Genomic DNA, 20537 nt, shown 5'->3' on the forward strand with positions numbered 1-20537 from the left:
TGGTTATTGACTACATATGAAAATCTATTTTACAATCAAGTGTCTTATTATGGGAACCATACATAAAAATAGTATTATTTTCACATATAGTCCACCTAATGAAAAGAGTTGCAAATAAGAACTGTCAACCGGACCAACAACATCACAACCTTAATCTCCCTCCCTCCCTCCCCAAATTCACTCTTTTCCATTTCTCCCCTTCAGCTCAATCCCTCTCTCTACGATGATGATCGGGGCCAAGGTGGTGATGGTGGTAGCAGCAATTAGATCCCAAACTCGACCTCTCTCAACAGCGACGACCAAGCGAAGGTAAGGGGTGGCAAATGACAAGGAGGATCCCGACGACGGTGGCGGACCTTGGCCGGGGCCGCCAAATCTGGTGGCAGTGGGCCTCGGTGGCAAGGGTGAAGGGGAAGGGCGGCCTCATCTTGCCGGAGCTTGGGAAGGTGACGATGATGGTGACCACTCGGGGTGTCTACAACTGCAGGGAGGTCTACAGCTTGGTGGCTCACATGGCATTAACAATGGCAGCTTACGGGCATAGATCTAGCAGCGACAAGCCTTAGGACCTCGGGCGCGCCAGATCCAGCGACGTTGGGTTGAGAGGGCTGTGGATGTCGATGATGGGGTCTGCTGCTCGGCGATGGCGTCAACAACGATGGCAACAAACTTGTGTACTTCTGGGCGTTCTCACTGCTATAGCATCGACCCATGCATTGATTTAGGGCTAGTCGTTGACACTGAAATTGTTAGAACCATGCAAATTTTGAGTTGTTCTCGTAGAATTTGTGATTATGGATTTTGGGTAGGGAGGTCTACAGCTTGGTGGCTCACATGGCGTTAACAATGGCAGCTTACGGGCATAGATCTAGCAGCGACAAGTCTTAGGACCTCGGGCGCGCCAGATTTAGCGACGTTGGGTTGAGAGGGCTGTGGATGTCGATGATGGGGTCTGCTGCTCGGCGATGGCGTCAACAACGATGGCAACAAACTTGTATACTTCTGGGCGTTCTCACTGCTATAGCATCGACCCATGCATTGATATAGGGCTAGTTGTTGACACTGAAATTGTTAGAACCATGCAAGTTTTGAGTTGTTCTCATAGAATTTGTGATTATGGATTTTGGGTAAGTTTTGAATTTGATGTGAATCGGATTAATGCTACTTATCTAGTTGGACGCTCAATTTTATGAATATTAATTTTTATTTTTTTTCTCCTTCTTTCCCCAGTCGGTTGGCTTAATGCTACCGTACGTGGAAACCGATTTTCACACGGGAGTGTGGAACCTAGTGCGGAAACTGACGATTTTCAAAAAGCCTTTGGTTAGAGGCGGGCAGTCCACCAGCCAATATTTCTCCTGTGTTGTGTCAACAATGTGCCTCAGTTTCTCTTGAAGATCTCACAACAATGAACCTAGTGCGGAAATTGACCTTCTCCTTTAGGCTTGCATAGATCTTCCGATGTTTGACCGACCATGATTTGAAAAGATCAACAAGTTTATTTGGTAATGCAATATCCTCCTGTGAGTATCCGACAACGGAGAAATCTATTCTAATTGGTGTGCCGAATATTATTCCCTCAAAGCTTTATTTACATTTTACAGTTTTATGTTGTACTGTCTTGATTGTGTGTAGGAGACTACTTTATCTATTACTTTAACTAGCTAGATGGCCCGTGCAATTGCGCGACTAGCATCCATATAAAATTATCTGTTTTTAATATGATTTTACTTAACATTTATTAAATAGTTATCTCTTTATGTTAAGACTTTGAAAGACCAAAGCTTATCATCCATGTGTTTCAAATTTTAAAGTTTTTAAAAGTCACCCCTTCTTATTTATTGGTTCGATCTACCACTGTTTTTATTCATTTTCCTTGGAACCTTTAAAATTGATCTTATAATTTTTAGAGTTTATTGTCTCATTGGGTTTAGTTTTTATAATTTTTAGAAGTCCCATCAAACGCTGCCACTATAATCCTCTACGACCCATCCGTCGTCCCATCTCTTTATTGTCATTGAAATCTTAATAATCGAACATAATTATTGTTTAGGTTTATTTTTTACTTTCTAGAAGTCCCGCCAAACAGAGTGGCTTTGTCACCGTACTTTTTTATGGCTCGCCCTCTACCTCATCTTTATTGTCATTGAGATTTTAAAATCGAACATGATTATCATTGGGGTTTATTTTTTTAGTTTTTAGAAGTCCCGAACCTTTAAAAATCGGACCTTATAGTTTTTATAGTTTATTGTCTCGATGGGTTTTATTTTTATAATTTTTAGAAATCTCGTCAAACGCTGCCACTATACTTCTCTATGGTCCGCCTGTTGTCTCCTCTCTTTAGTTTCTTCATCTAAAATAAAAGAATTTTGTGAGGGTTCATTTTTTTTTACTTTCTAGAAGTCCCACCAAACCGTTAACGGCTTTGCCATTGTACTCTTTTACGGCTCGCCCGCTGCCTGTACTCTTCTACGACTCACCCGTTGCCTCCCCTCTTTAATGTCATTGAAACTTAATCAAACATAATTATCATTGGGGTTTATTTTTTACTTTTTAGAAATCCTTCCAACCACTATGAGCATATTGCTTAACGACATGTCCGTCATCTCTCCTTTTAATCGTTATTGGGATTCTATTTGGGATTTTGTTAATAGTTTTTAAATGTCCCATCAACAATCACCCCTCAGCTCCTTTACAAATATGTTGTTTCTCTCGTCTTTAGTGTCATTTGTCGTATGTGTTCTAGATGGAATTTTTGTTTGAAAATTTCATATTTTCATTCCAATAATTTTATATAAATTATATTCCTACTTAAAATCTTATAATTATTTTTCTATTTTCGGAATTCCTTTTATTTTTATTCGGGATTTTAATTAATCTTTTCATGTGTTCTAGTCTATATTTTTTATTACGAATTTAAGATTTTTATAAATTGTATTCCTAGTTGAACTCTTATTTTATTTTTCTAATTTCAGAATTTATTTATTTAATATTTTGAATTTTACTTAATCGAATTGTGTTCTATATGGACAATTCTTTCTATATTTCTTATTTTTTTATTTCTAATTTTAGTTGTTTCAAAATTGTATTCTTATTTGAACTCTCTTTTTTTATTTTTTCTAATTTCGGATTTTATTTTATTTTTATTACGAATTTTAATTAATCTCATATTGTGTTCTTATATGGACTCTTCTTTCAATATTTCTTATTTTTAATTTCAAATTTTAGTTATTTTTAAGTTGTATTTCTATTTGGATTTTTCTTTTCTTTTTTTTCCTAATTTTGGATTTTATTTTATTTTTTATTTCAAATTTTAATTAATCCCGTATTTGGTTCTTATATGAACTCTTATTTCAATGTTGCTTATTTTTTATTTCGAATTTTAGATATTTCTGAATTGTATTCCTACATGGACTCTATTTTTCTTTTTTTGATAATGTGGGAATTTCTAGCCTCCACAACGAACGTGGTGCATTCTTTCAAGGCTATTTTAATGATATAACTAGTTGTGTGGCCCGCGCAATTATGCTGCTAGCACCCAAACAAAATCATATATTTTTTGTATGATTTTATTTAAAATTTATTAAATAGCTATCTCGTTGTTTTAAGACTTTGAAAGACCAAACCTTATCATCCCCGTGTTTCTAATTATATAGTTTTTAAAAGTCACATTAGTTGCTACACCTTACTTCTGTCATCTCCTTCTTTATTTGCTTGCTCGATCTACTACTATTTCTATTTTATTCTCCTTGGAACCTTTAAAAATTGGATCTTATAATTTTTAGAGTTTATTGTCTTGTTGGGTTTCTTTTTGTAATTTCTAGAAGTCCCGTCAAACGTTGCCATTATACTCCTCTACGACCCATCCACTGTCTTTTCTCTTTATTGTCATTGTGATTTTAAAAATCGAACATAATTATAGTTCGGGTTCATTTTTTACTTTCTAGAAGTTCCACCAAACCGTTAGCGGATTTGCCAGTGTACTCCTCTATGGCTCGCCCGCTGCCACCCTTCTTTATTGTCATTGAGATTTTAAAATCGAACATGATTATCATTGGGTTTTTTTAGTTTTTAGAAGTTCCAAACCTTTAAAAATTGGACCTTATAGATTTTAGAGTTTATTGTTTTGTTGGGCTTCATTTTTTATAATTTTTAGAAGTCCCGTCAAATGATGCCACCATACTCTTCTACGGCCCATCCGTCGTCTACGCTTTATTGTCATTGGGATTCTAAAAATCGAACATAACTATCGTTGGAATTCATTTTTTATTTTCTAGAAGTCCCACCAACCGTAGGCGGCTCTGCAACTATACTCCTATACACCCCGCCCGTTGCTTCTCCTTTTTATTGTCATTGAGATTTTAAAAATCGAATATGATTATCAATGATGTTTACTTTTCTACTTTCTAGAAGTCCCGGCAACCGCCTTGCCCGTTTGCTTCACGGCCTACCTGCCGTCTCTCCTTTTAATCGTTATTAGGATTATTTTTGGTGTTTTATTAACAGTTTTTATATGTCGTATCAACCGTCATCACTCTACTCCTTTTATAGGCATGTTACTTAATTTATCTCGTCATGTGTTCTTATATGGACTCTTCTTTCAATATTTCTTATTTTCAATTCCGAATTTCAGTTACTTTTAAGTTGTATTTCTATTTGAACTTTTCTTTTCTTTTCTTTTTTTTCTAATTTTGGATTTTATTTTATTTTTTATTTCGAATTTTAATAATATCGTATTTGGTTCATATATGGACTCTTATTTCAATGTTGCTTATTTTTAATTTCGAATTTTAGATATTTCTGAATTGTATTCCTACATGGACTCTATTTTTCTTTTTCTGATAATGTGGGAATTTCTAGCCTCCACAGCGAATATAGTGCATTTAATAATATAATAGATAGATAGATAGATAGATAGATAGATATATAGATAGATAGATAGATAGATAGATAGATAGGGGTAAGTTTATAGATTGACATAATATTAGAGTTTTGATATTTATAGTATCAATAATGATACCTTGTGCAGCACAGGTTGATGACTAGTATGGCTAATTCTTTCTACCCAAAGCAGTGTGTCTTCAATTGGAGAAAATATGTAGTGGAAACTTATTTAATTCGTATAGTTTGTAAAATCAAAGGTGTTTTTATTATTATTCTGTGATGAACAATTGGGCATTGGAGATTATTGGTTTTGTTATTTGGAATTTATTCACGAAGTGGTTTTGGAGATGATTGGATTTACAGGTGAATCGCAGGTTCGTTATTTCATGTGACCGGTCAGACTGGGCAGTGTGTGCCGGTCAGACCGGCGTGTATCGCGCGGTCAGACCGGCGCAGCCCGCGGTCTGACCGGCAGACGCTGTGTCGGTTTCGGTTTCGGGTTGTTTGTTTGGATATCCGTGAATATTTCATGATTATGACTTCTAGATGGACACTATACGTATGTAATACTGTTGTTTGCTACTAATGAGTCAAGTTGGTGATAGCTTGGTCTCGAAATATGGTTTCTTTGTTTATTTCATGTGTAGGTGACTTGATGCCTTGGGAGAGTATTTGCGGTGATGGACCGGGAGTCGGCTTGGGGATAAGACGACATCTGTGGTGGTCAGAGATCATGCGGGATACTTAGGCTAGAGTTGATGCACGTGGTTGATGGAGATTCCATATGGCATACGATGGAGGTATTGTGTGCGTATGGGATGCGGAGTCGAATTTGGAAGGAGTCCAAATTTGGTATGATTGGTTATGCAAAGTTTGTTTCTTGTACTAGAGGGTTTCCTAAGGTGTTTAGGACTCCTAGTATGAGTTTGGTTCGTGGCTTTAGGCTACCTACCTCGGGTATAAATAGAGGGGGAGCGTGAGGCTTCCCGGTATCGCTTTAGAGAGCAATTGTGTTGAGTTTTGAGTTAGGTTTCGAGTTTAGTCGAAATTTTTGTAAGGAGTGCTGTTGGTGCACTTTGTAAACACAGAGAGAATCAATAAAGTCGTCATCTACTTTAAGAGTTCTTCGATTTGTGTTTTACCGGGTTTCGGCGGTCTAACCGGCGATCTACCGGCGGCAAGCGGCGGTCAGACCGGCGGGAGCACGGCGGTCAGATCGGCGGCGGTGACAGGCGCGACAGGCATCTCGGCGGTTCGACCGATCGATCTACATCGGTCAGACCGACGTTCATCAGGTGGTCAGACCGACGTTCATTAGGCGGTCAGACCGGCGCATACACTTCGGTCAGACCGCGATCTCCGTCGAATTCGAGGGTAACTTTTATTTCCGTTAAAAGTTTTCCGTTTTTTTGGTATACCAACCATTCACCCCCCTCTGGTTGGCTTAGTTCTTGTGTTTCGATCCTACATAGTTTCTTTTTTGTCAAACATCCAATCTATTATATTATTAAAGGAATAGAAAAAGGAGCCTCCACGTTCACTCTCATGGCCTAGAAATTCTTACATTAATCGGAGAAAAAGAAAAAGTAGTGTCCATATAGAAATACAATTTAGAAATAGTTGAAATTCGGAATTAAAAAATAAGGAATATTAGAAGAGGAGACTAGAGTCTATATAGAAATACAATTTAGAAATAGTTGAAATTTGGAATTAAAAATAAGGAATATTAGAAGAGGAGACTAGAGTCCATATAAAAATACAATTAGGAAATAACTGAAATTCAGAATTAAAAAATAAGGAATATTAGAACAGGAGACTAGAGTCCATATAGAAATATAATTAGGAAATAACTGAAATTTGGAATTAAAAATAAGGAATATTAGAAGTAGAGTATAGAATCCATATAGATATACAATTAAGAAAAGAATAGAAAATCGGAATTAAAAAATAAGAAATATTAGAAGTAGAGTATAGAGTCTATATAGAAATACAATTAAGAAAGAAATAGAAATTCGGAATTAAAAAATAAAGAATATTAGAAGTAGAGTATAGAGTCCATATAGGAATTTAAAACTAACTAAAATTCAAAATAAACATAATAAAATTAAAAGTAGAGTTTATAGTCCGTATAAAAATACAATTTACAAATAACTAAAATTCGAGATTAAGAAAAACATAGGAAGAAGAGTCTAAAGTCAATATAGGAATGCAATTTAGAAGTAACTGAAATTCGAAATTAAAAATTATGAATATTGAAAGATGAGTTTAGAGTCCACATAGAAATACAATTAGAAATAATAAAAATTCAGAAATAAAAATAAATAATATTGGAAGAAGAGTATAGAGTCTATATAGAAATACAATTTACAAAAAATTCGGAATTAAAAAAAGAAATATTAAAAGACGAGTCTAGAGTCTATATAGGAATACATGTAATTTAAAAATAATTAAAAATTGATGTTTAAAATAATTAATAACTAACATGTATATAAAATACAATATGAATATTGTCCATTAATAGTTTCGTAAAGTTATTGCAAAATTTAAAATTATGTTGTCATTTTAATATATTTGAATAATATATTGAGAAAACATGTATGCTATCATATGAGAGAAAATATAATGATGCTAGCCTATATTTGAATCTGACTGAACTAATATCTAGCTTCATCCACATAAACAAGCCCCCGGACTTTGCGGCAATAATACGTCCGAGCCTTGCTGTCAGGTGGTTCTCGTCCAATTGGATAAAGTTAGACGATTTAGATGTAAGCATACGAGATGATTTCGACCCGCGGGAAGTTCCTGTATCCCCATTTCTCTTCTCTGTGATCTTGATAACCAGTTCTTTTGATCTAACGACCCACACTATGTGCTTTCAGGACCTTGATTTCGCAAAGCCTGCTGATTGCCGAGCATCCTGCTGATACAGTGTGTAGGATCACCTGAAATCCTGCAGTTGCTACCACCTTTTGTCGTTGTTATTTACTTATTCCCATGTGAACCTGCTTCTGTATAATTGCCCGGTAGGAACGGTCCTCCCTTGATGCTCCAACCAACGACAGATGCCCATGATATAATACTGATCTCATATCCAAGTTTAATTTCAACATGGCATGATCAAGTTCAATGAACCGTAACCATCCTATGCTTGTGGCAATGCAGCATCATAGCTGGCTGTCGGTTGCCGCTAACAAATCTAACTGTAACCACACGCTTCGACAGTTCGACCTGCCGGCCCGGCCGCCGAATCCCGTGAAAAACTTCAGCGTTTTACCGTCAGCGTGCACCCCCGTCACGGCATTCTTGATCTGCCAGCCAAACATATGCAGAATGAATTGATCTCGGCAGGCTGCAGTGACGGGTTGCTGTCGTTCCAGCTGCAGCTGGCCCGGGGAGGCGCCGGACGATGGGACCAATCCAAACCTGAATGGTTGAATCCACCGCATGGCATTCGTTCGTCGTCTTGCCGCCAGCACAGTGATGATCTTGTTTAATTAACTCAGCTTCTAGTTCATATGACTCTTGCTAATAGTAATAGCCTCTTGAACTAGCTTAGGCATGGTGATTAACTGATTGAAATGACCAGTGTTTTGGTTTAACTGATGCAGGCTTCAGTATCAGATCAGATGAACAGGACGGGAAGCGCCGACCAAAACGATCGGAGTTATCCGGAGACGCCACGTCAGCTAGTAGTCCTGCTACTGCAGCGCCGCTCACGTTGATGATGAGCAGCTGAGCTGCGGAGCTCGGTGACTGGCTCGCGTCAGACAGACTCCCTCCTCTCCTCGAGATGCTGTACTTGCCATCGGTCCATCACCCTTCCATCCCGCCACGTTGCGATCCCCTCGGCCACTTCTATTAAACGCCAACGTACTCCTCATCACGCCTCCAAACCCGCCGCTTTGATTGTACTTGTGCTTTGCTGTTAAAGAGCTCGCCGGCGTGAGTGGTGGCGGGTAGAAGTTATATGGAGAGAATGCGGTGTGTTGGTGGTGGTGACACCCCGTTGGGGTTTCGGGGCGTCGTGGAGGAGGAGCTAGAGGAGGAGGTGGCGGCGGTGTCAGCGTCGGGGAGGCCAATGCAGCGGCAGCGGCGGCGGCGGCGGCGGTGGGGAGAGGATGCCGACGATGGCTACTCGGCGAGCTCGACTGGCGGCGGCGGGAGCAGCGGATGCGGCTCCTTCGGCTGTGACTCGGTTCGTCTTGCTCCCTGCATCGCTAGTACTACTTTTTTTGTTGATTTCCTTTAGCATTAGTCATGGGCGATTTCTTTCTTTTTCTTGGGCACCAAACTCTGCAATTTGCGCCATGAGGAAGAAAAAGATTGTTAATTTTGAGATGCTATTCACCTCAGTTAAGGAAAAGATTTAACTTTACAGGGTGGTTGTTGCCACTTGCCAATGTGCCACGCAGATCTCAGTAGCAGATAGCTTTTCTCAGGTGACAGCAAGTTCGCAACAACGCGTTTAGATGCGATAGTATAATCAAGAAACACCATGCTAAGTAAACTGCAAAATCTTTATAAATAACTAGCGAAATGCCTAGTTGGTAATTCTAGCAATTGAGACAAAGCAGGAGGGCCCAGACCTTTTTAAGACAGTAGGAATCAATGCATCATCGTCACCATCTTGGATCCTTAGCAAGAGGAGAAAGGAGGGTGCTTTTTTCCTTGACATGAGAAAATGGGGGCTCTGTTGCCTGTTGGATTCTCTTCACCTTTGTTCTCTGTTTGAGAATTAGTAGGTACTAGCTTTTATGATCAGTGAGGCTAAGCTGATGGTTGGTTGCAGCCTTTGGCTGGGTTCGTGCGTGCTGATGGCGACCCGGACACAGATCTGGAGACAGATGGGGTGGCCACTCCATCCTCCAATGGTGAGCACAATGCTGTTCACAGCTCACAGTTTGTATTCTTGCCAGTGTTCTTGCTCGGTTGGAGCGCAACTTTACAGCCCTTAAAAGGAGTTCTGTTCTCGCTGAAGCCTCTGCAGCATTCGCCGAGCCACACGACGAGGAGGAGGGGGACGAGGTGTTGTGTGGGGTGGTGGAAGGGGACTGGGCACAGCTGCAAGAACCAACCAAGAGTCCGGCAGACCGTACCACCGGAGGTACGAATTCTGAAACTTTGCATGGAAAAATTTAGATGGTACTCGGTTGTTCATTTTGTATGCTTGTGTGGTGCTCGACAGAATGCCTGTACCAGCGGCGCCGGTCAGAAGCTGTTCTTTTGCAGGGTAGGAAGGGGTTGAAGCAACGGCCAGCCTCTCTGGACTTTGGCAGCGGCAGCCCCGGGTTCAATGGAGCCCCTCTTTCTCCGGGCTTTGTGGTTGGGGGTGTGGGTTTGATGAACAAGGGTCTTGTGTCATCATCATTCATCAGATCAGACGTTTTTCCTAGTCCCAGGACACCGAACTATCGGCGGCATCGTTCATCAGTATTTGGTTACCAAAAGGGGTGGAGCTCTGAGAGAGTACCGCTTGCTTCCAAAGGTAACAGGAGGTACCCAGGCAGCAGCATGGCATTTCCCTTCAGCAATGGGAGGACATTGCCCTCCAAATGGGAGGATGCAGAGAGATGGATCTTCAGTCCGAATTCGAGTGACGTGCTCGAGAAGACTTCATTTGCTCCTGCTCGGCGACCAAAGTCCAAAAGTGGTCCATTAGGGCCTCCTGGAAAATTTGGTGGACAATACTCATCTGTGTCATTGCTTGACAATGGGAGAGTTGGACATTTGACAGCAAACTCGCCTTTCTTGGCTGGAGTACTGATACCAGAACATTATTGTGGAGAGAAAGATAACATTGGGAGGTATATGAGCAGAACAGCTGGTGAGGAGGCCAGCATTGGCATTGGAGGCAAGTCTTGTCTGGCAAATGGTGGGTCTCATGCTACTCAATATAACAGAGTTCGTCGACGACTGGATACTGCGATTGAGTCATCACCTTCATTGCCTAGCACCCAAGCGTCTGTACAAGGTATTATAAATTATTCTCGTTTGCAATTCATTCCTTTTCTGCCTGCCTTTCAGTTTTGAGTTGATCCATAATTGTTCTGAAGGCAGCCTGGTGTTTTGAGGTATCCTCTCTATTTGCCAAAGCATCTCAATACTGTGGAGTTTCTCATGGCCTTGCCACTGTAAATGATGTTTTTTTTGTCAATTAGTGTTTTGATAGCTGGTTTTATCCTTGGATCGTCAACATAACATCATAGAAAGTTAGTCTTATTCTGTACACAACAGATCAAGTCAGTCTTATGTTTGTACCTTCTTGTTTGGTTTCTGATTCAGATGAACAGGTTGGAATCACAGAAGAGTCAGCCTCCATTATCACCCCTATAATTTTGCGGAAGGATGCGGCAACTCAAACAAGCCCAAATCTAAGTCGGTCATCTTCGCCCAGTGTCAGTACTCCATTTATCCATTTGCTTACGACACACCAAGTCAGAGAAAAGGAGAATTGTTTCTCTGATGTTATCAGGGATGTGCACATGGACGATCGAGTGACTCTTACCAGGTGGTCCAAGAAACATGTTACACGAGCATCTAGCAAGAACTCAACAAATGTTATAGATGTGAAGAAAAAGACAGTGGAGTCTAAGTCTTCTTCCTGGGAATTAACAGAAGCAAAATCCATATCAAAGTAAGAGACCACCAATTGTTTTGGTCCTACAGATGAGTTTGAGTAGCATTTTCTTCGGACATAACTTTATTATGTTGAACCACTAAATTACTAACAGAAGCAAAATCCATATCAAAGTAAGAGACCACCAATTGTTTTGGTCCTTCAGATGAGTTTGAGTAGTATTTTCTTCAGACATAACTTTGTTACGTTGAACCACTAAATTACTACTATAAGACTTGAAAGATTAATTTAGGGAAAGAATGCTGCATGTCTTTCTTATCTGTTATAGTACGCAAGTTATCCAATGCTTTTAATATTTTCCAAAAACTTGCAACTTAAATTTACACCATCAAGCCGTGAAATGCTAATCACTCCATGCAATGTTAAAAGGGTTGAGCGAGAGCAAGAAAAAATTACTGCTTGGGAACACCTCCAAAAAGCCAAGGCTGAGGCAGCAATCCAAAAGTTAGTGGTATGTGTGCTCTTTTCTTTACTTCTTTACTTCTAACAGATTTATAGGTCTGTTTTATCGGACTTATTTATGTTGTTGTAAAGAGCCTATATACTGTATACACGACCAAAATTCTCAAAGTTAAATCAACGCTCATGTAAATCACTGGATTCTTTTCCACTGATGTACATTTGACCTTACACTATACGCATGCTTTTGTTATGTCAGATGAAAATCGAGAAAAAGAGATCATCTTCACTGGACAAGATTTGGAACACCCTCAGGTCTGCACAAAGAAGAGCACAGGTAATGCGTGAAACTGCAGCAGCAAACCAGGATGAGCAATCTTCCGGGAAGGCTAAAAGGACATCACACCTTAATAAGAACGGCCAGATCAGCTCTCTGAGTGGCTGCTTCACTTGCCATGCCTTCTAGTGTCATGTAGTTTAAGAAGTGAGTAAGTTACATTCTGACTCCTGTGATACTTTAAATGTTTTTTGATGAATTCTGCAGTGTTTCCTGTTTTAATAACATTATACCTGTTAGGATTTTTTTCACAGTACACCAAAATTGTTTAGATAGTTCATTTAACACTGGTCCAACGCTTGATAATACTATTACCTCCTACAGGATCTAACTGTTAACATTACAGCAGTATCATTATTGAGATCTAACAGTTGCAACTGGGAGAATTATGTAAAGAATAAATTCCCCAGTACCCTCTTCTGAGTATCATCGAGGGGAACAATTACATTTATTTTAGAGCACCGATGATGCGTGCATATTATTTTAGTTTATTTCACCTACCTTGATGTAGATATTTTTTTTTTTGTAACTGCATACCATTCACTCAAATAACTTTTCAGAATTATGTTATGCTCTATGACATATTCCATGTTTCAAACCAATTATTCAGATTACGTAGATCCTAAAGGTATACCTGTATTCATAAACTTCTTCGATGCAACTAGCGGATTGACCTTTAGTGGAGGGGTACCAGCTTAGGTTGTACAGTCAGCATTATCCTACTAAATTGCCTCAAATTTATTTAGGTCCTTCTTAAATAAGTAATCATACACATCTGTCTTCTAATTAACATTGATAGAATTCTTGTTAGTATGCTGAAGACGTGAACAGTTTGCTACTGTTTACCTTGTAATGTTTTGAGGAAAATCGACAATATTATGATAACAAAAAGGGGTCAATTATTAGCATGCGTACTAATATATTTCCTGTAATCTGTGGCTGTCTGATACCACATGTTTACCCTTTTACTGTTGATGCCCCACAACTTCCATATCGGCTCAATAATTAGGCAACATTTCAGTGAACCAAATATTCCATGCATGCTTATGTTTGTACATCAAAACTTTTGTCATGTTCAGGGAACAGGACTTAAAGTAATTCTTCGTGTTATCAACACGCTCGTGTTGACTTAGTGAAGTTCAGAGATTTACAGAATAAAGATGATCCAGCAGATGGAAATTATCCCCCCTTGAATTTTGACAAGATGCTGCTGCAACAATGGGGGACCATGCATTATCATGATATAGATTTCTACAGTTCTGCTTTGTGTTAGTTTCGATTCTGCCATGGGGGGACAAGAGAAAATGGTGCCACGAAGGAAAGGTGAAATTCTTCTGCATACATCCCATGTGCCTGATTGATATCTTAGCACAATGATAATTGATAAGGTCCTCCTCTATCATTCATTACCCATTACCAACATTCTAGATGCTATGAGTTTGTGTGCGATGAAAACAAAGCAGATATGTATCATTTGCACCACAATTCCAACGGATAGATAAGAAGGGAATGTTTCAGTCAGAGGGAATACAGTGCCTTACTGTGATTCATGCTGGAAAACTCTACTGGATTGTGAAAGGGAACCAGGTGGAATGCAATAGATTTAGCTAGCGTATGCTACATTTGCATACACAGTTACAATAGCATGTGTTGGAGAAAAATATAGGAATACAGGAAAATAGAGATTCTGTTTGAATTTCATGGCAATTTGACAAGCTCTTCGCAGAACAACTCTCCCATTTCTGTAATGAGCTGTTTCTTGTAATTCCTATTGCAACACATAGGCGTTACTGAATGTTGATAAATGATATTGCCATCGCAATTTTTTTTTAGAAAAATAATCGCTATCGCTGCTCCAACTTCAAAATAAAAGTACTCCGGGATTCTTTAGATCACTCTGAATGTTATGCATAACATTTCAGCATCTTCTTTTCTTTTTCTCGTTCACAAATATAGATGGCATACTTTACAATATCCTGTGGACCTTTTTGCCTGCACGGATAAGATACTTTGACGTGAACTAATCCGCTGTCTGGCGTGCCTCTCTACGTGATCGTCGGATCAATCTTGCCCTCCTTTTCTTCTTGATTATGTGATCGTCTAACCAAATTCTCCAATGCGTCTCATCAAACTATCAGGGGACCTGTCTGTAAATATAACAGACTAGACATGTTATATGAAAACTTTTCTTTTGGTACAACTTGGTTCTCCAATCACACTCATCATGGCATAGTAGCATTCAGCTGAAACCATGGTCATACAAATCTTAAAAATTTTGCTTCTTAATTACCCCTTGCAGTATCAAAATTTTGGTTATTAATTTTAAGAGTAAATTTTATATAACCCAAGGACTACGGTCCAATTTCTGCAAAATCATAAAGATTTTTACCCAACATTTAACTCAGGTTTTGTGACCTCAAAGTTTTAGAAAACCACGTTATTTACTATTTCTTTTACTTTGATCTACTATCCATCGCATAAATATATAAATGTTACAACTATCTAAGTAGAATATCTATTATTTTAATAAATAGTAAGTCAAACTGATTAAGAGTACGGTTTGTGAATATCAAGTAACAAACACCAAAGTTTATGTGGTTTTGTGTAGCCTGAACAATAATAGTTGGGGTTTTAAAAAATATACTCTCATTCTAAATCTAGTGGGTGATGTCATATGCCTAAGTTTATAGGATGCATGTCATCTGCAGTACTGCTCACTGACATGGCCCACATGTCCCCTCGGGTCTACATGTCAGTGAGCAGTACTGCACATGCAATACTGAAGGGGTCTCAATTAAAGTTTATATATCCAGCTCGATTGCTTGGCTGAACCAATACAAATAATTTTTTGGCATCAATTGGATGTGCTAGCTGCCGCTGCCGCCTACGGCCATTTTCAATTGTCGTAGCCTTTTATAGCAGCAAGCACAACCAAGCATATCGTCTTTATATGACTTCTTTAAAATACATGAATCTCACCTGATTTTCATAAGAATTGATTTTGTAAAATTTCTTTAGAAAATCCACGATTCCAAAAGGTGGCTAAGGTGTATGAAATCATCGTCTTTCTATTGAGAGGAAACAAAAACATCGAGTGTAGTGTAGTTTAGCACATACTCCACCCTAACATCTTTTCTGATAACACCATAATTTTTTTAATTTATGTCGCACGATACCCGGCCCACGATGAGGGGGAGAGCCACCAACTACCCCCCTGCTCCCAACAGATGACGCTGGCTGTTGGGCCCCACATCCCTCCTGGGCTCCGACGATATTTTTGTCCGGAAGCCGCCGTCCGAGCAACTGACGGAAGCCAACGCCACCACGCGTCGCGCGCCGATTGGCCGGGTGGTCGCAGTCGCCGCCTCCCTCGCGCGCCACGTACCAGGCAGCGGACGCAGCCGCACTCCGCGCTCCACCACCAGGAGGATCCTCTGCGCCACGCCGCGCGCGCACGCACGCACGCACGCACCGCAGGCCGCAGCATCATCATCACTCGCAATCCGCAGTCCGCACCACCACGCCAACGGATCGCCCTCGCGAGGCGCAGGCAGCCTCTCGCTCCTCCCACCACTCTCTCTACTACTAGTGCTTTTCCCAAGAAACGCATGTGACTCGTGGCGATCCTGAGCTTCTTTGGGCGTCGAATTCCTGTGGTGCGCGGCCGGCGTGGTGCGTTGCTTGATGCTGACGGATAGGTGGGGAGGGAGGAGGGAGGCGATGGAGTTCGGGAACGGCGGGTCCTCCTCGTCGGAGCGCAGGGCGGCGGCGGAGGGGGCGACGCTGGCGAGACAGGGTTCGGTGTATTCGCTGACGTTCGACGAGTTCCAGAGCGCGCTCGCTGGTGGCGGCGGCGGCGGCGGTGGTGGAAGCGGGTTCGGGAAGGACTTCGGCTCCATGAACATGGACGAGCTGCTCCGGAGCATCTGGACCGCGGAGGAGAGCCAGGCCATGGCCTCCGCCTCTGGCTCCGCCGCGGGGGTGGGCGTGGCCGTGGGGGCGCCGCCGACGTCGCTGCAGCGCCAGGGCTCGCTCACCCTGCCCCGCACGCTCAGCGCCAAGACGGTGGACGAGGTATGGCGCAACCTTGTGCGCGACGAGCCACCGCCGGTGGGGGCGGCGGATGGCGGCGATATGCCACCCCAGCGGCAGTCGACCCTCGGGGAGATGACCCTGGAGGAGTTCTTGGTCAGAGCCGGCGTGGTCCGAGAAAATCCACCCGCTGCGCCGCCCCCCGTTCCCCCGCCAATGCCGCCGCGGCCAGTCCCGGTGGTCCCCAAGACCACTGCCTTCTTGGGAAACTTCCCCGGTGCCAACGATGCCGGCGCGGCGGCGCTGGGCTTTGCGCCGCTCGGCATGGGGGATCCAGCCTTGGGCAATGGCCTGATGCCCAGGGCAGTGCCAGTGGGCTTGCCTGGCGCCGCCGTCGCTATGCAAACAGCGGTGAACCAGTTTGATTCTGGCGATAAGGGGAACAGCGACCTGTCATCGCCGACGGAGCCAATGCCTTATTCCTTCGAAGGGTTGGTGAGGGGGAGAAGGAACGGTGGCGGAGTAGAGAAAGTGGTGGAGAGGAGGCAGAGGAGGATGATCAAGAACAGGGAGTCCGCGGCGAGATCCCGCGCGCGCAAGCAGGTCTTAAACTCTAAATTCTTTGTACTGATTATGCATCTATTGCTATTGGAACCATTCTGTGAGAGTGCCAAGTTGTTGAGCCTACCTCAAAATAAGATGATAGAAATACTATTGGCAGTAACTTAGTTTACTGGAGTTTCCCATGGCATGCTAATCTTAGCAACTATAATCAAACTTTGTGTTATATGAGCAGAGCTGTTGGCTAGTTTGTTCATCCCTGTTATGGATTTTGTTTAAAAGCAGATAATTTCATCAAATTTCCTGTCTTGCTAACAATTTCCTTATTGGAAAAGGCTTACACATTGGAATTGGAAGCTGAAGTTCAGAAACTCAAGGAGATGAACAAGGAATTGGAGAGGAAACAGGTTTCTTTCTGACAAACTCTGTTGTAGAATGTTGAATGGACTATTAGCACATGATTAATTAAGTTTTAATTATTACAAACTTGACAAATGGATATATTTGATATTTTAAAATAACTTCTATATAGAAAGTTTTCCCACGAAACACACCGTTTAGCGGTTTGAAAAGCGTGCTAACGGAAACTGAGGTAAAATTTGTATAGTCTCCTTTCAGTATAAAGAACAAGGCCTACTTTTAGTATAGTCTCCTTAAGAAGGATTTATACTGCTGTTCTAAAACTCGTAGCTTCAGTTCTTAAACCCCAGTATTAGCTGCTTTGCTTCTCTGTTCATGTTCATGACATCAGAGGGTTCAAACAGGGTTCACTATGACTTGCTCTTTCGAAGTAATGCATATGTTTCTCAGAAACAAAGCCCATTGTGTCCAACATTGAGTTTCTCTTTTAGAATAATCTTCCAATGTTGCTGCAGTAATAGTTTCAATTCCTTGTCTAGGAAGAAAATTTTTTTCATATCTGACATGATGCCAACAGCCCTGTTGCCTACGTACACAAAACGCATATTACCCAGCTTGCACTTCTTATAAATGATTGGTGAACATGTCGGTAAATTAGGGCTCAAGTATCATACTTGAAGTTTATCATTTTTATAGACTTTTTTTTTATTCCAGTCTATGCGGAAAGCATGCAATCAACCATCTATTATTACAAAATTTTAGGGCTTTATCCATAGGCTACCGACCAATGCTAGCAAATAGCACTCGTTTACAGAATTCAAAGTTTGGATATGCTCATAGCGTACTCCTTTGAGAGTCCTGATATTTTCTTTTTCTTCCATCTTGCAGGCAGATATCATGGAAATGCAGAAAAATGAGGTAATTGCTTTCGTCGTTTGTTTATGTCAAATGTGTGCCCTTGACACTTTTCTCTGTTTTTACAGTTACAACTATAATAAATGTCAAGATAACGCTATGTGCTGTCTGCTTAATTTTTTACTATGTTTTTAGCTTAATTTCATTTCACTTTCTGTTGTTCGCATAATTTAGTCTGAGGTTGGAATGCTGGATGTGCATTTGTGGGACAAATGCTTCAATACTTACAAGTTACAACACAAATATTTCGCACATGTAAACTTTGCATTCTCTTTCAGGTTATTGCCTACAGATGCTATCTTCCAGTTCGTTTGTTGAATTGTTGTCCATTCTTTTTGTTTCAAAACATTTATTTTTAGGTGTTATGCTTCTTGTATTCATTACATGAAGAAAAATCTAGGTCATTTGCTGCTTTCAGTTAAAACCCTTGCTTCTCATTGTATGCACAAGTATTTTTACATGCTAGCTTATTCGTGTTCTCATTTTCTCATTAGTAGACTACTTTTTATCTCGTGTGTTTTTCATGGCACTATATGATGGATTTTTTTTGACATAATATATGATGGAATTTTTATTAATTCTTCTTTCTCTAATCAAACCATCTCATATTAATTTGGTAATTTGTGGAATCCAGTCCTTTTTCCTTATTTTGGTGTGGATTGTGCTCATTTCTAAGAACAGAGTAGTTGTGTAGCTGCAGAATTTCTTTATTTCTGGTATATTTACATATGGTTAGCTAAATTTCATGAAAAACATTTTCTGATTTTCAGTACTCTCTGAAAACTACTATTATGGTACAATGTTATTTGCAGTTTTTCTCGAGCCAATATCTCCCAAGAACTGGAGAAAAAATTACTTAGTGATTAGCATTATTATCCAAATCATAGGGTTTTGAGCGTCGACTCTTGCAAAATTCAACTTCCAGTACCATACCATTTCATTCAGTATTCAGCGAACCTGCTTGTCAGAAAAAAAGTGTGGAACGGGTATTTTATCGTATTTTACCTGTGTAACTGCTTAAATTTTGTTTCACTGCTTATAGGTAGAAGAAATGATAAAGGATCCATTTGGAAGAAGGAAGAGACTTTGCTTGCGAAGAACACTGACTGGTCCCTGGTGATGACGAGTGGTCGATGGCATGCAAATTCCCACCTTCATCAGCGACTGTGCATAATTTAATCTGTTGTAAACCAATGGTGGACGAACTTGTGCTTGATTAATCTTCTAGTTTCATTTTTCCTGCTAGCTGATTCTGAGAAGGCTTCCAAAACTGACATGTAGATTATGTGTAGACGAATGAAGCTGTCAGAACAACTTCCTGTAATCCTTGAGAAAACTTGTATAGTGTTGTCTAGGTTTGTATCATGCTAGTCTTTCTATCTAGTGTCCCACCCTAGAGACCAGACATCTTGGATGAGTTCAGAGGTCGATTTAAGCAAGTCATGGGGACCAAGAATCATACTGCAACCTGCCTGATGACTAGCTAAGCTAGGTAGTATGTAGCAATATCTGATATCTGTACCTGCTTCCTGAAGTATGTATTGTTATCTAGTGTATCTGATATCTAGCGTGTAAACTGTAAAGGAGTATAAGCAGACCTAGTTCTCAAGAAAAAAAAGTATAAGCAGACCTACTAATTGCTTATAAGCCTGTTACTTGTATCTCGCTGGCCTTGCACTCTTTCCGTTGGCACGTTTTTCAAATTACAGACGGTGTGTTTTGTGTAAAAACTTTCTGTATAGAAGGACCTCTAAAATACTAAATAAATTCATTTTTCGAATTTAAAATAATTAAAACTCAATTAATTATATACTAATAGATTTCTTGTTTTGCGTTCCTGTATCATATCCGTTCTTGTGTGTGTCATGGTCTCAATAAAGGGAATATAAATCCCCGTCGTTGGACGATTCCACGTCTCTTCATATCGTCAAACCGGACCCACGTGTCATACTCACGGAATGGACCCAATCAGACACAGCCAGGAAGGACCTCATTTGCTAGCCGAGAAATAGATTTGGAATATCGTGGAATTGTGGGAGACGGGAAGAGATTTGGGAATTATTACTGACATGTGGGCCTATTGATTTTATTTATTTTTTTCTATTGATTGTATTGCCACGTTAGATAAAATCACTCTACAAACCGATGAGGGAGTTACTTTACACTGGCTAATAATTGAGGGAGACTTTGCTCTGTTTAATGAGCTTAAGATTCAAAAAGCAACCGGTTAATAGCCAGCTTCTAAGAATCTGAAAAAAAAATAGGTTTCCTAGCTTCTAACTTCTAACTTTTTTTGGATTCTCTAACTACATCTTTTTAGGCCTTTCACAGTGCTCCACCCTGGACTGGTGCTATGGGACGGCACATTGGATTTTTGCTGCCGTGGCGCTCGAACCCGCGTCTCAAGTA

At 40.5% G+C, this 20537-nt stretch overlaps 2 protein-coding genes across 3 annotated transcripts; both read left to right on the top strand.

Annotated features, from left to right (window-relative positions):
- The first annotated feature begins 7454 nt into the window (after nucleotides 1–7454).
- On the top strand, nucleotides 7455–14098 carry LOC4347256 (uncharacterized). 2 transcript variants are annotated; one of them, XM_015755306.3, is made up of 8 exons: nucleotides 7455–9082; nucleotides 9677–9758; nucleotides 9866–9991; nucleotides 10073–10858; nucleotides 11170–11521; nucleotides 11894–11975; nucleotides 12183–12411; nucleotides 13340–14098. In XM_015755306.3, the coding sequence occupies exons 1-7, from the start codon at nucleotides 8855–8857 to the stop codon at nucleotides 12387–12389; spliced, it is 1863 nt and encodes a 620-aa protein (XP_015610792.1). In that variant the 5' UTR covers nucleotides 7455–8854; the 3' UTR covers nucleotides 12390–12411; nucleotides 13340–14098. The 2 variants fall into 2 exon arrangements, with proteins under 2 accessions (XP_015610792.1, XP_015610791.1); XM_015755305.3 differs by having other exon boundaries at nucleotides 12183–12407.
- Nucleotides 14099–15870: 1772 nt separating this feature from the next.
- On the top strand, nucleotides 15871–19789 carry LOC4347257 (bZIP transcription factor TRAB1-like). The gene is made up of 4 exons (XM_015757064.3): nucleotides 15871–16895; nucleotides 17189–17260; nucleotides 18102–18131; nucleotides 19171–19789. The coding sequence occupies exons 1-4, from the start codon at nucleotides 15945–15947 to the stop codon at nucleotides 19246–19248; spliced, it is 1131 nt and encodes a 376-aa protein (XP_015612550.1). The 5' UTR covers nucleotides 15871–15944; the 3' UTR covers nucleotides 19249–19789.
- Nucleotides 19790–20537: the final 748 nt, after the last annotated feature.

This window comes from Oryza sativa, chromosome 9, assembly GCF_034140825.1.
Source record: "Oryza sativa Japonica Group chromosome 9, ASM3414082v1".
In the NCBI taxonomy this organism is placed as follows: Eukaryota; Viridiplantae; Streptophyta; class Magnoliopsida; order Poales; family Poaceae; genus Oryza; species Oryza sativa.